At 41.3% G+C, this 15,968-nt stretch overlaps 1 protein-coding gene across 5 annotated transcripts in view; it reads left to right on the top strand.

Moving 5' to 3' along the window:
• The window catches only part of Mam (neurogenic protein mastermind), a 160,297-nt gene that overhangs the window by 99,440 nt on the left and 44,889 nt on the right, over nt 1-15,968 (top strand). For all 5 annotated transcript variants that reach the window (XM_083109731.1, XM_083109733.1, XM_083109735.1 and 2 more), the window contains one exon: nt 12,166-13,926. In XM_083109731.1, the coding sequence (XP_082965857.1) occupies nt 12,166-13,926 (1,761 nt within the window). The remainder of the gene's footprint in view (nt 1-12,165; nt 13,927-15,968) is intronic.

Genomic DNA, 15,968 nt, shown 5'->3' with positions numbered 1-15,968 from the left:
ACGACGGGCGTCGTTGGCCCCGCATGTCGGTGTTCCGAGAGAGCTTGCAAGTTCCAGAATTTATCGTCGCAGTGAAAAGCGCCGCGCCGCAGTCGAGCGCGGCGCTTGCAGCCTCCCGCGATCGATCTGCCTTGCCCTTCTCCATTCGCAAAAATCGCCCCGTGCCTTTGCCGCATGGCTGATTGCGAATCCAGACACGTGACAAAGTTAACTACCTCTGATCCAATCAACGGTGCGAATTACTGAAAGGCCAAAGATTTGCGTCGAGACAATTGATTTCCGACCGAAAACGAATTAAATTAATCGTACGTAAAACAAGATTATATCTAATTTCGATCGAGAATATTTTTGGGATGGAATATATGGGATAAATTTGGAATTTTGTCTTACGATCGGCGATAATAAGGAGTCTCGTCGTCAGACGCGATTATCGAGCGATTTTGCAAAGGGGCCAACGCAACGTGATATTATACCGTGACTAGACGCGCAGCGCGATGTGTTTGAGACACTTGGATAAGCGAGGGACAGCGGGGACACATTCGAGCGCTTAATACCGTAATATGTGCACGCAATCGACGATGCACCGATGGTGAATTACACGTGAAACTTGTCGCGTGCGTGTCGCAAGTGAACGTTTCCCACGCACATGGTGAATAATTTCGCGAATTTTTTCAGCATTACGTGTGCATTATCGGCGTGCATTACCATCGCGTTACATGTAATGGATTATGATTGGCGGGGATATAATTAAAAAAAAATTGCGCACGAATATGAAATATCGAATGTTATTTTCTTTAGAAATCACGCGCGAGAAATCGAGGAGAAATTTATATCTTGCGAGTAATTTTCTGGCGTCTAGTAAATCGTGATTGTATCACGATTCTCTGTGTACGTATGCTTCTGCCCCGAAATCAATATTTACCGATGGCTGGCAGAGGAATCGCATCATCGATCGGACGAAGCGTGAATAATATTTCGATGCCAGGTGATATTCCTCGTATCTTTGCAGATAAATACACAGGAAAATCAAAATTTAAATTTCATGCGGACGATTACGTTTCACAGAATTCTTATTCTTATCGATTCTCATATGTGAACTCCAAGTTTATGTTCGTTAGTTGCTAAACTTGGAATAATTGTCTTTTTTTTTTGTTAAAAGCGCGACACACGGGGAAAACGGCGCGGTGTCGAAAAGGATAACAACAACGTCGTCAACGACGTAGATACGCGACGAGATGACGAGAGACGAGCGCGTGACAGTGCAATAAATAAGCAATTACCAACAAGTACGACGACAAGATTGCGTAATGCTTCTTCTCTCTTTCTCTCTCTTTATCTGCTACTCCTTCCTAGTCGGTGCGCGTACCTCTCGCTCTTTTTCTCTCTTTGTCTCTTAGCGGCAGGAGGTGATACGCGGTGTTGACAATGAATGCAGCCGGCTAATGTAGATATAAGAAATCTCTCGTGAAAAGAGTTTACCCCCTGTTGAGATTTGAGATTGTATAATATGCGAAAAATTATAAGAAGTACATGATACGAATGAAACGCAAGAAGTTGTCTTTTCTCTTTTCATGCATAAATAAAGCGAGTGCACTTGAAGATGACTGAAAAATATCAAAATTTTTTTATTATTTTTTAGAGAGAAAATAGGTAACTTTTTCAACATTTTGAGTTGAAAAAATAATTTTTGATTTAACATATTTAATTTCAAGTATCTAAAAAATATTGGACATGTGTAAGAAAGGCATCGAAATCTTTGAAATACTCTCTTGTAATCATGCTTTTGAACTTTTTTTTGAAACTACTAATTTTATTTTTTTTTATTTTTATATTTTTATTTAATAAATCCGATTTTTTAATATTTATACAGATGCAGTTTTCAAATTAATTGACGATAAAATAATTAAATCAAATTTTATCAGTCAGTCTTACGTTAAAAAATTTCAAGAGATTCGATCAAACGTATCGATGACGAATTCTGGGTCGATATATAGCCTCGGAGAGTGAGAATTTCGAACATGGTGTATACAGGGTGACCCATTTTAACTTAGGCAGCCAAATAACTCGAAAAATAAGCAAGATAGAGAAAAATGTTTTAGACAAAAGTTGTATGGTTTCGAGGGGGCCATAAGATGGTATCATTGGTTTGACCTTGAAGAGTCATTTGAAGGTCACGTGAAGGTCACTTCAATTTTTTTAAATGGAATACCCTATATATTTTTGTACATTCTTGTAGCTTATTTCGAGAGCTTTCCAAAACACTATAATTAAGTACCTTTCCGTTAAGTACTTTTTGAGTTATGATGCTTGAAATAATTTTTTAATTTTACATAAACCGTAAAAAATATCTTGTAAAATATTCATTTTTCGATTATCTTACCTTAATACTTTTATGTACAAAATAATGAGAGGAATCAATTGGTGTAAAGAAAACACATAGTTGTTTTTAAGAAAAAATATGGAATTGTTAATTGCAAATTACATATTTTTTCTTCGAAACAACTATGTGTTTTCTTTACACCAATTGATTCCTCTCATTATTTTGTACATAAAACTATTAAGGTAAGGTAATCGAAAAATGAATATTTTACAAGATATTTTACGGTTTATGTAAAATTAAGAAATTATTTCAAGCCTCATAACTCAAAAAGTACTTAACGAAAATGTACTTAATTATAGTGTTTTGGAAAGCTCTCGAGATGAGCTACAAGAATGTACAAAAATATATAGGATGTTCCATTTAAAAAAATTGAAGTGACCTTCACGTGACCTTCAAATGACTCTTCAAGGTCAAACCAATGATACCATCTTATGGCCCCCTCGAAACCATACAACTTTTGTCTAAAACATTTTTCTCTATCTTGCTTATTTTTCGAGTTATTTGGCTGCCTAAGTTAAAATGGGTCACCCTGTATATTTAGATTGTCACCGAGACGGCGATTTCGACGTCGTGATAAGATCGAGCCGACCCGAGCGAGGTTTCGCGTATCACGTTTATGGCACTTAGGCGCGTTACGATCACGTGATTCCGGTGTGTCTGGCTCTGTGAAATTTGTAATTATAATTGCGCGAATTTACATGTCAAGAGACGACGTCGATGGGTTTGTGTGCCGTATCACGTACGCTTTCTCGCTCGCTCGCTTCGCGTCTTAACAGATCCATTTTTTGAAATATTTTTAATCCTTTCGTTAACAATACATCGTTAAACGATATGTCAGCTCTCTTTTAAATATCCTTATCCATATATCGCTCTGCTCTCTATAAGATGAGTGAATAATTTTTTCGTCGGATTTATTCTAATATTTTTTTTTTCAAATTGGTACATAAATATTCGGTATAAAATCTATTTGATCATCATCATTGATTCAGATAATTGTATTTCATTTATAAATTTCTCTTTATGCCAAGTGTTAATTAATATCACATAAAATGATGATTAATATTTATTAGATTTAACGAAACAATTCTATTTATAAGACAAAGGTTAATAGCTTTTTCTTAAAAAATATGAAATGTGCATTATGCGAGAATATTAGTATAATATTAATATAATATCTGGCGCCATTTGCGCATTTTTTAGTTGCGTGTTTTATGCATTACTACTTCGATATTTGCAACATGTTTTACAAAAATTCGCTTATTTGCAAATACTCGAAATAATTAAATAAAAAGGGAATAATTGGATAAAAAGGGAAAAATGACTTTTTTAAATGCATTTATTAAATAGTCCTAAAAAATTAATTATATAATTTTCATTTCAGTAACAAATAAAAAAACATGGGTTTTTATTTTCCCATTTTACATATTTTTTTTAATTTGACTAATCTTTTTGCATATACATATCTCTTTTTCACATTTGCGATTTACATAGTCATGATGAATATTCAGAATTCCTATAAACGTACATGAAGCTTTTACTGAATTTTATTTCAATTAATCGTACAAATTATATACATATATATATATATATATATATATATATATATATATATATATATAATATATAAGTGGTGTGAAATGCTGTTACATATTATTAAAATTTTTAATAATGATGTTGGTGTTTCGATGAAGAATCTAGTACGTCTTCAGAAAGAATTTTTCTCGCATTGTCCAAACAATAAAGTTCTTTGAGCTTTAGTTAATGAATTTATTCCCGAGAAAGGAAAATATTTTCGGCAGTCACAAATTTCCTCGCCCACATTCGCGAACGTCATCCAACTCTCTCCTCCTCATCGTCCAAAAGTAACCACCGCGCCTTCTCGCGCCGAGTCTAAATATGGCTTTGCACGAAACAAAGACGCACCCTTACGTGACCCCTAATCGACCTCACCTTTCAACGTCGTATGCGATCTTTCTTTTCTCGGACCTTCGCAGATCCTCCTACGCTTTGTAGGCCACGATAAATTCGCTCAAGGACATGGTTAGGGAAAAAGGAATTAGGTCAAAAAGTTTCATTTGACGATCCTCTTGACGCGCATTCGTGACAACCTTCAGCTTCCGGTTGGACCGAACTCTTTTATTCTCGTCCTCAATATTGCTTTTTTCTTGTCGAAATCTTTATTTCAATTCGCTAAACAATTTTGTCCACGTGTGTTTACGTTTTATTGATTTTACAATTAACATCTATAGTCTTTTTACATAGTGATTATTCTTCAGTTTTATTTTCAAGTTAATTTTACACATGTACGTCTTAAATTATAATTACTTTGCTTTTTTATAAATTGCGTTAATATTCAGTTTTTTATTTACATCATTTTTTCATCATTTTCATCGTAATTATCGAAATTGTTTTTTGAAAATGTTATTCTTTATTTAAGATCAAGTGAAATTTAACAGAATCTTATATAGGAATCATTTTAAAATACTTGATATCGAATAGTCTAACATTCGTTAAAAGAAGATTAATCTTAATTAATTGAGGAAATCAGAGGCGACAGAGAAAGAGAGAAAGAGATAACAGCAATCTTGATACGCCATGTGAAAGTCTTATGTCGAAAAAAAAGATTCTTATGTAGCTCAAATTACATTGGTTTATGAAGCTATATAATTGTCAAAAATAATTAATAATTAAAAATGTCATTAGAGAGAGAAACGCCATTTCTCATTGCGATTATAACGTTCGGTGACTAAAAATAACGACGAAAGAATTGCTGGGATTCTCTGAGGACTTTTGTAATGGAGTTGTATCAATAATACAGAGCTGTAATAAACTTCGATACTGGCGTTGCCGCATCGTTTGCAGCGCAATTACATCTCGCACCTATTCTTTTGTACGTCCCTGGATTAATGGCACTCGAAGGAATAGAGCGAGCATCGCCCTCGGACTTTGGTTGTAACTGCTCTCTGTAATAACAGACTTTTTTTTGCGAAATATATATATGTATCCTACTTCGATTCTGCTATTTCGAGCTAGGAAAAAAATATATAACACAACTATAATATCGTTATAAAATAGATAGGGATATTTTTATATTTTTTTATATTTAGGATATTTTTATATTTTAGGATATTTCATATTTATATGCGGATAATTTTCCTCTATAATATTAACTCTACGCAACTAAATCACGATGCGAAGCATATAGGATAATACAATTATAACAGAAATTATATAAAATATGACAGATTTGTCCAATAGTCATATTTTATGAATTTTCCGAACGATCTGATTTGTGATTCTTTCTCAAAATATGAAACAGCGTAAATAATTAACAAATTATTTATCCTCGCGTTATATTGTGCGCTACACTCGACGACGTATTGTAATCAGGAGCGAACGCGCTGCCATGGTGCATACGTGGCGCTACGTGTCCTCGTTTACATAAACGTTGTCGGTGATACGCCATCGGGTCCGGTTGATCCAAGGTAGATGGACGGTCCGCAGAAAACTGGGAGGACACGCGCGACGCGCCGAATTGACACATCGTCATCGTTCAACGTTGTGCAACAACGTCATATTTGTAGCGCGCCGCGTACATTATTACTCCGTCTACTGCGTCGCGTCTGTACACTTTCTAGAGTAGGTCGTATCCCCATTCCGATCATTTTTACTCTCGCAATTGCGTCGAAAGATTAGCGATACGTGTGCTCTCTATAGCTGTTGAAAAATACCACATCTTGACAATTATGAAAGTTATGAATTTTTTTACGATATAACGCGATTTTTGCAGATCCGAATAAAATTCCCGACGAATATTTCTCGCGCTTAATTTATCTCGCGCACGCGATTACCTCTCGTATAATTCATTTCCATCCGTCAGCGCGAATATTTTTTAAGCGGTTCAACGCGCCGCGAGTCTACATACCTGCGTACATGCATATATATAAAATCCACATTATTGCATCTGATTATTGAAATACGCGAACGGACAGCGCGAGCACCGCGTAAAGTGGCGCCTGACGCCGACGTGCTTCGAAAGCGCGTGATTCTTTAAAACAGGCATGACAGTTTGAACCGCTCGCCGACAAAATGTGCGCGCAACGAGAGTTACAGCAATAACGATTATTCAAAAGCGCGCTCGCGCTTGTGTCGCGTGTGTGTGCGCGTGTGCGTCCGGGTTACGATACTGTAATGCACGCGCAATGGGGAATCCATTTTTCTTTTGAAAGCCGATGCGTCGGATTGCGCGTCGCATCGGCGCATTTACATTTGCACGGATGCATATCGTAATTGCATCTGTAATCGCGCGTGGATGCCCCTCTCTCCACCGAGGACCCCCGCGTCCCGCCCCCTCGCCCTTTCTCTCCGTCTCTCGCGTATTCACCGCGGAAAAATCGCCTCGCGTCGACGCTGAAATACCGCGAGTCATTTTTACTTGTTCGCGGCAGAGAGTTCGCGGATTTTCGGGGGAAATTAAATCATTTCGTGTTGTCGTGACGCCTGGAGAGAAGCGCGGATGATTAACAACGGTCCAGCGAGAGCCGACCGCTAAAATTTGTCAGAAACATGCGCGCGATGTCGAAAAGTGTCGCGAAATCCAATCGCGAAATTAGGATCACGTAATAAAAATATTACACTGAGAAAAAATATTGTAAGCTTTACTATTTTTCAACTAATTAGTAGTTTTTTAATTGAAATATTTAAGTATTTAAATTAAATGCGACATATTAATTTAACATGACATTTATTTAACTACAAACAAAAAGCAAGAAACTCTATTATATTGTATTTTTTATGCCGGAAGTAAGTATTTTCTCATTAATCGCGCGTGATCCCACTAAATAAAGCAAAGTAATTACAAGAAAGAAAGAGGAAAGATGCTCTATAAAAAGATTCTTGGCTAAAATAATGATAAAACGATCGTAAATCGTAAAGCGATTGCGATTTCACGCAAGAGGAAAGAAGAGGGAAAGTGATCTGAATAAATTGTACGCGATTGCTTATCCTGAAAACGACGATTACATAAACATGTCATTGCACAAGAAGCTGTAAGTGCCTATCAATTGGCAGATTACGATTCTTGTGTACCGATTCCACTTGGTAGAGCCGCGTAGTTGTGTAATTGGGAATCTCTTCGATGCGCTTGAATATAAAAAGACGAAAGGATAAAGGGGCAATTTTTATTTTACATTCATAAATTTTATCAAATTTAATTTTTTCATTACAATATAATACTAAATTCCCTCTTTTTGCATAATTTCACCAGCGCGCCTGGAATTAATCGGCACGAATGCTCTTCTTTCCAGACGCGCTTTATTATCTGCTTATCTCTGAATAAACCGAAAGCCACGCCGGCGACATCCGCAAAGTTTGGCGGTTCCCCTTCCGCTATTTACATTTATGCAGTCGCGTAAGGGCCCGCGGGCTTATCGGGAGTGAAAACGCGGAAGCGATAAACGCGTATGCGAGCAAAAAGAGTTTTGAGCGCGAAAAGCAGAGGTGAGGGGGAGATGGAGGGAGACAGAGAGAGGGGGACAGTCGTGAGGTGGCGGCGTATCGTCAAACGTCATTCTCGCCAGCTGATATTTAGGTCGTGTTAACAGTCGCGTCGCGACTGGCGGGAGCGTTGTTAACGAAATGTAACGCTCAATAGAAACCGGTGTATCCGCCCACGCACGTACACACGAATACATGTGCTCGCATACACGTCAAGGTTAGTGACACGTTCTTATCTCGAGGAATTACCGACGCGCCAAGATTCACCACCGCTCAAGATGTACGATTTGTCATCGTCGATGATGCTTTTATATCGCGAAAACAGGAAAAAATCTGAAATAGGAAATAATAAAGGTTCCTTAGAATCCTTTCAATTGCGAACTTTGTACGTACGTTTAGCTAGGATCGAGAATCTTGCAGTGAAAGAGGAGCAAAAATTTCTTAACAAATAAATTCGAGATTATGCTCGCCGTGCGTGTTAATTTATGGCATTATTATTCAGGTTGATTAATGCGAAAATAATAGATCTGCTCATATATTACATGATATAATTCACCCAACATCTCTTTTCGATAATATCGAGAAGAATGAATACGGAATATAATGTTGGATACACATTTATTTATGAATTTCAAATTAAATCTCTTGACAAAAAAATATTCACACGATTAAAAACAGGAGAGATAAAAATGTTTGTAAAAAAGTTGCAGACTATAATGAAAAATAATGTGACACGAATTCAAGATACCAATTCCAGACGTCTGACTCATTTGCAACTTAATCGTGGCGCAACATTATGTACGAAGCAAGTGGACGTTAAGAAGGGACGCTTTATAGACGTGTCGACTTCACGAATTAAACCGGCCTTCGCGTGCTTTTCTAAGCGACTTCTCAAATTCGTTCTGCTTATTATATGACTAGTAATAATGCGATCGCCAATCATCAACATGATACGATATTCGAGCAACAAGAAATTATTATTTATTCTATCAAGTGATATTTTATTTACGAACCAACTTTAATAAGATAACTGCTCTTTCTATAGAGTTCGTTCGCAGTCACGTTCCCACGCAAATGTGATATCACGCAAATATCGCGAGCAAGAAATACGGATGTGCAAATTGTAGCAGAATCCGCGAATTCATCCCCCGAATTCGGAGCAGCGCGCTCAGAGCGGCGTAAGAATTAATTCAATCATATTATATTCACACCCGCGTTACTCGTCACGTTTGACAAACGACAGTGGTGGAGCGCGATGCCTCGCTCGTAGTGTGTAACGATACAGAACTTTAGTTCTAATGCGACGCATGAGCGCAGTTCTCTGTACCTAAGCAACTGAATTGACGCGAAATATATACCGCGAAACATTATTTCCAGACGAAGTGGCTTGTAACATTTCCGACCCTGAGTTTGGCAAACTCGTATCCGGACTCACAGTCCATAGGATCATTAACTGATTTCGTCGGAATAGGAATTAAAACCGCAAAATACAAAAATTGTAAAAATATACACTTTTGCGACATCAAGTTTTCACGATTAAAAATCGTTTACCGTTTATCGTCGTCGTTGACGCACACTTTGAGCTGCACAGCGTTTCAATTCGCCGATTGTAAACGTACCTTTGACCGGCGTCGAATCGAAAGAAAGGAGGGAGGCTTCGCATTTTTGCGCGGCTGAAAATCGCGCAACTCGGAGAAAGTAATTAGTTGGGTGAAACGGGAGCACAGTTTAAAGTATTTTTTTTTTTTTTGCTCGCAACCAAAGCCACGATGGAGCGATGCACGAATGAAGAAAGAGGAGGAGGGGAAGGAAGGAGAGAGAGAGAGAAGTGGAGTGCAATATTGACGCGAACAGGGGCTCGGATACGCCGTTATCTGCCAACCCCCGACACACACACTTTTCGTCCTGTAAAATTGCTTCCCGAGAGCTTTCACGGGCCTTTTTCCAGCGTCTGGCACACACGTGCAATCAACGCGTGTCATGACTCCCGCCCCTGTTATAATATCATATAATACAGAGAGAGATGCATGCGCGATATTCGTTAATATTCAACTTAAAAAGAAACCGGATAAAACTCGATCTGTATTTTGTATCGGTAGTCATTAACGCAAATATTAATCTGAAAGTGTGATAATAAATTTTTACACAACGCAAAGGTATCGTAAATTTGAAACGACAATCGCGATATACCTGCCGCGAGTCTCCTTATTATCGCACAATTATGGATCTTACATTTTGTCGAGATCATCAAGGAGATGATTGGCGACGGGGAGTTAGCTCCCTTTATACCTAGTATAACGTACTTCATTCCGCGGAACGTAAAAGGGGAGGACGGAACCCGGGGTTGCTGGGTATCGAGGAGACGCCATCCACCTTTACGACGAGCATGATGCTGGTCCTGCGATTGGCGGGAGGATGCTGCGGGTAGAGAAGGCTGACGGAATATCGTATTACATCTGCAGAAGACGCGGGATTATTTGAGCTCGGGTCTTGGGAGGGACAGAGGGGGGCGAGATGGGGGGAGAGGGCGAGAGGAGAGAGCCAGAGGGAAACGTAGAGCGGCCGATTCTCTATTAGAGGGTAATACGTATTATCGATTTTTTGGGATGAAAACGGTAGGTTATCCCGGTTCAAATCATGACAAATGTAGAGATATACACCGACGCGCGCGCAACCGTGCGCTTTTGGCCGTGTGCGTTCGTCGATTGAAGCGCTTCTCTCGCGACCGCACCCTGGGAAAACTTTTTCCAATCTCTCTCCTCTCCTCTCCTCTCCTTCTCCTTTTCTTCCCCCGCCTTACATCGCTGCCGTCGTGAATTTGCCCGGTCGAAAACAGGGTCGGCGACTTGGAGATCTCGCAGAAATCCCCGAGAAGTAGCTCGTGCCTAAGCGGATTCCTCAATCTTTGAAATCCAGCGATAATTGCTTCGAGTTGCTTTCTATCGTATTTCGTATTTCGAATAATCGAAATACGACAAATAGGAGTCAATCGTGACGGTACATTGTCAAGTCTCGAGATTTGTCGGATGTTTGTCAAATTGATAACTACTAAATTTTTAAAAAAATTCGCGGAAAATAATTATATCTTGTAATAACAAACTAGACTTAAGAATCAAAACTGTGAGCATAACGTTACTAAATTAATAATTAATGATTATGTTATTGAATGAATAGTAATCAGGAATATATAGAAGTAATCCAGATTAAGCTTTCATTATTAATTACCATTAAATTACAAATTATTCAACAAAAAATTACCATTTTTGATTATGATTAATTCAAAATAAATTTAAATATACTGATGTATGTTATACTTTACTGAATGGTAATATCTTTTACATATGTTTTATTATATGATTACCGTTTACTAATTAATAATTAATAATTAAACTTAAAATGATTATTTAATTAATGATAATTTTAATTACGTTCTCTTTATTAATTAATCATTAGGATTATGAGTCACTCTCCAGCATTCATAAAAACATGTATATAAAACGCGTTACAACATATACGAAATATGATTTACATATGAAATATAATTTATATATGTATAATATGAAATGCAATATTTCATGATGAAAAAATCTGTGAACCGCCTAAAATATTGTTACTATACGCATAGTGCGTGCCTTGTAATGTTCTAGTATACGTATATTTGAAGAATTTGATTGCATGCTATTGACCAGAGACTACTTGGATCAACTATGCACCTTGTCGTGCATAGAATCACGTGCTATCGGTCTTTCGATTCGGGAGACGATTCGCTCGTCGCGAAATTTACGAGCCGTCAGAATCCGGCTCCTCGCGAAACAAAACGGCCCGTCGCGGGCCGCCGTCGGCGATCCGTACAAAGACGGCAGCTGAAAAAGCGTCGCAAGTATTGACAGATACGGTGAGAAACTGCTCGGGTTAATCGTAGAAAAAGCTATGGAATCGAGCTCGGCGATATCAGCGACGAGTTAAATACCTCGGTTCGGTTTCGTGCCGAGCAACGGTACAGAAAAAGCTGCTGTCTTTCAAGCAAAACCAGGAGCTGTTTTCTCGCTAAAGTTGATCAGTCGGCGATCAATACTATCAATCGAATATACTAACTATAAAGTAAAGGGCAAAATAATAAAATTATACAAATAATTAAAGAAAACTGGAAGAATAATACAATATAATTTATCTCTCTTAAAAATTGTGTATCGCGCGGGCAGATTTATATAAAGTTCTACTATTTCTTCATTTTTCTCCGCAGAATTCGCGAAAACGACTCACGATCACATCCCGTCTTCTTGTTTCAGCAACAGAAATACCTCAAGAGGACGGCCGAGGATTTGGAGCCTGCCGGTGCTGGCAGCGGCGACGGCGGATTCGGCGAACCGCCCGTCAAGCTGCAATGCACGCAGGGTCAGCATCAGCATCAGCAGGCCCCGGGCGCCGGTGGTGGCGGTGGGCCTCATCACGGCCACGGCCAGCATCAACCCGGGAATGGTGCGAATTCGACGGGCCCGACGCCCGGCGGCGGGGGTGGTACTGGTAGCGGTGACGGGAACGAGGGTCTCACCAAGTTCCAGGTACAGATCGTTCAGCAACTGGAATTCACGACCTCGGCGGCGAATAGCTCGCAGGCGCAGGCAATCTCGACAAACGTAAAAGTTACAGCACTAACGAACGCATCTGTCAAGAGCGAGCATCTGCTAAATGCATCCTCCTCGCCGAAACCCGGTCCAGATCCGACGTCTGCATCCGCTGCGTCCAGGCCGCAGGCCGGAAACGGCAACGGACCTGGTGGTCCCGGACCCGGCGCGGGTGGCGGACCTGTTCCCGGTGGCGCCGGTGGCAGCGGTGGGATCGGTTGCGTCGACATCAGTAACCTAGTTGAATGTAAACAGGAACCCGACAACGAATTCGTGGATCTAGAACAGTGCGCGGCCGCGCTGGAGAAGGATGCCGCAGCGAATGGCACCGGCTTTCCCGGCTTTTCCGAGTTTATGGGCGACGACACCGGCGACGAGATTATCACGTCTGACGCATTCAAGGATCTCATCTCCGAGATATCGGATTTCCATCCAGAGTTTATGAAGGACTTCGACTTTGAGGACAAGAGCGTGGACACGTTGGCGAATAACGCCGCGGCGGCGGCGGCCGCCGTTGCCGCGGCCGCTGCTGCCAACAACAACAACAATAGCAACAACAACAACAACGGGCTCTCGACGACGAACAACGGACAGATCAAGATCGAGGATGACAAGGACGCGATGCATCAACAGCAGCAGCAACAGCAGCAGCACCCGAACAGCGCGAACAACGGTGTCAATAGCAACAACGTCGGTAACAACAACGGCAACGCGATGCCGGCCAACTCGAGCCCGGGCGCTCTCGGCTCCTCGCAATTCTCGCCCGCACGACTTCCCTATTCCGGTCTGGATTTTAAGTCGGAGATGAGTCCCGCGGCTCAGACGCTCAAGCAGATGGCCGAGCAGCATCAGCACAAGAGTCAACAACTAGGTCTAGGTGGATTCAACCCTACGGCGGCCGCAGCGGCGCGAGGTCCAACAGCGAGGTCCCCCTACGCCGAGTTTTCCCAGTTTGGCGCGTCCGATTACCTCGGCAGTCCTGGCAGCACGGGTCCAACCGGTGGACAGACTCAGTCCGCGGCCACCGGGACCGGCTCTTATCACAAGAACAACGGTACACCGACTTTCGGGAACCAGCAGACGAACGACATGTTCGTCGGCTCACAGTCGCAGTTTGCCGCGGCGGGCCTGACGGACATGAAGAGGCCTCAGCCGGCTACGACGGGCGGCAAGCCTGGCATGCTCGGACCCAGCGGTTACAAGCAGCAATACTCGCCGTACGGTAGTCCGGGTTCTATGCCGAATCACGGGAGTCCGGGATACCCGCTGCCACCCAGAGGATCCCAAGGCGGTGGACCGAACCAGACCGGCTCGCAAGGACCTTTCAACACCAACTCCACGCCGCCGAGACCTCCTTCGGGACCCGGAACTTCCACTCTGCAGATCAATCAAGCGCAGCAACTGCACATCAGTAACCAGATACAAGTAAGTGAAATGTATTTGCATGAAATCGATTTTCATATGAAAAAGAATTAGTCTACAGTGTGTCGACTTATTTTTGTAAGAATCGCCATATGCGTTCATTGTTTTGCGTTGTATATTTTTGTTTTCCAAAAAAAATTCTCGTTATGCGCGTTAATTTTTTGTAAACTGAATAATCAGGCATAAAAATGTACTAATAGTACACAGAAAAAAAATAAGTGTCAAATCAAAACTTATATACTTGAACTAACGCGTTCATTGTTTCGTATATACGCAACAATTTATAATCTTCTTAGGAGAATTTAATAATTTTAAATTTCAACAATATTACAATTTTATTTTAATATTGTAATTGTCACCTCTCAAGAATATATAATTATTTAATTCTACTTTAAGAAAATTATAATCTTTGATTTAAAAATGTTATTTTCTATCTAACATTGTTTCTTTTCCATTCAAGAAAATTAAATCTTAAATCATAAGAATATATTTTTCTTGATTGAACTGTATAAAATGGCTTCATTCAAGTAAACAATTATTCAAGCATTTATATTTTTTTTTTAATTAACGCAATATAATCTCACATTTCAAGATTTCCATGTCAAAATTAAATATACTTTCAAAACAAGAATATCCTTTTTTTCTGTGTAGTTTATTATTACTATATATCGTGCATATATATCCTTTTAGAGTCTCAATCATCAAGCTGTAAATAAAATTTGCTGCGTTCAACCGCTCGAATTAAGCAGATTCCCTCGGATTAAGCAAAGTTTCTTCGAAAGTTACCGCGTATATCTTGCTCAACGAAAAGGTAGAATTCGCATCGAGTTTCGACATGGCAAAATTTCTCGATCAGCGGGATGCCAATCGCCGGTATCGCAGCAATCAAGACGAACGGCGAAGGCGAAGCTATACCGAGAGAGCCACTCGAGGCCGAACCGAGTGATATCTGTTGCGCCGCGACGACGCGTCTATTTTTGTCGGCGGCATCGCGGGGCGTCGTTGGCGACGACGGCGTCGTCGAGGGGGTGGCGGCGTTGTCGGTCGTCGATGAAACGGCGGTAGGGGAGGGGGAGGGGGCGCCGGCGTCACGGGGGCGCGCAACAAGTAGTCTCGTTTCTCCCGCCACATCGCCGGCGGCTCCTCTTTATAAATTTTCCCTCTCGCCAGAGAGTCCACCCCTGCTCTCGCAAGCCCTCTCTCTCTTTCTCTCTCTCTCTCTCTCTCTCTTTCTCCGCGCCGACGTTTCTGGACGGGCGGTGGGGGCCAAGGGGTGGTGGAGTGGGACGAGAGAAAGAGAGACGCAGCGAGGGGTGGTTGCGCACAGCCGGCGTCGCGACGCCACCGCCGTCTGCTCGATTTAACCTGCGCCTGCAATCCGCGTCAATACGCTCCGGAGTGGTTAGTCGCGGGGCTGCGCTCGTGACAATACGCACGCGACGCCGTCGTCACGCAACGGACTCGTCGGCAGCGAGATAGCCCCCGTTTTCCATCCGTACAAAGGATTTCACCTGGACGGATGAAAAGAATCGCTCGTCGATGCGCGGAGAGCCCGATTCAATCCGCAACGTTGTACAACTTGAATGGCGCTCTCTGAATAACTGTCAATGAATACATCCACGTGGACGTATCTACCGCGTAAACAATGGAAATTAATTGTTAGGAATGCCGTCGCGATTATCGAGCCGACTCGATATCTCGTTATTCATCCAATTCGATAATCATAATAATGATATAAAATTTACAATATACACCATCTTTTCAATTTAACGAGCATATTCGAGTTAATCCGCGAAAGATTCAGGGATGATCAGGCCGCAATTTACGGTTCTCTGTCAGATCGTGGAAACTCATATGGTCAGCCGCGGTCTTTCACGTCCGAGTCCGAGGGGAACTTGCTGACCGAGAGAAAATCGGTGGTTCTCCGGCACCGCACGCGAGATACTCCACGCTATAAAATCCCCGGTCCATTGTGGCGGCTGCTCGGACAGGTCTTATCTGCTCGTACCCCGAACGGATTTGGATTTGGAAGCGCTCCTAGTTCG

This window comes from Camponotus vicinus, unplaced genomic scaffold (assembly GCF_025532165.1).
Source record: "Camponotus vicinus isolate PSW18456_S1 unplaced genomic scaffold, iyCamVici1.0 SCAF_1, whole genome shotgun sequence".
NCBI lineage: Eukaryota > Metazoa > Arthropoda > Insecta > Hymenoptera > Formicidae > Camponotus > Camponotus vicinus.
The sequence above is the reverse complement of the archived record's forward strand: the minus strand, read 5'-3'. Positions and strand labels throughout refer to the sequence as shown.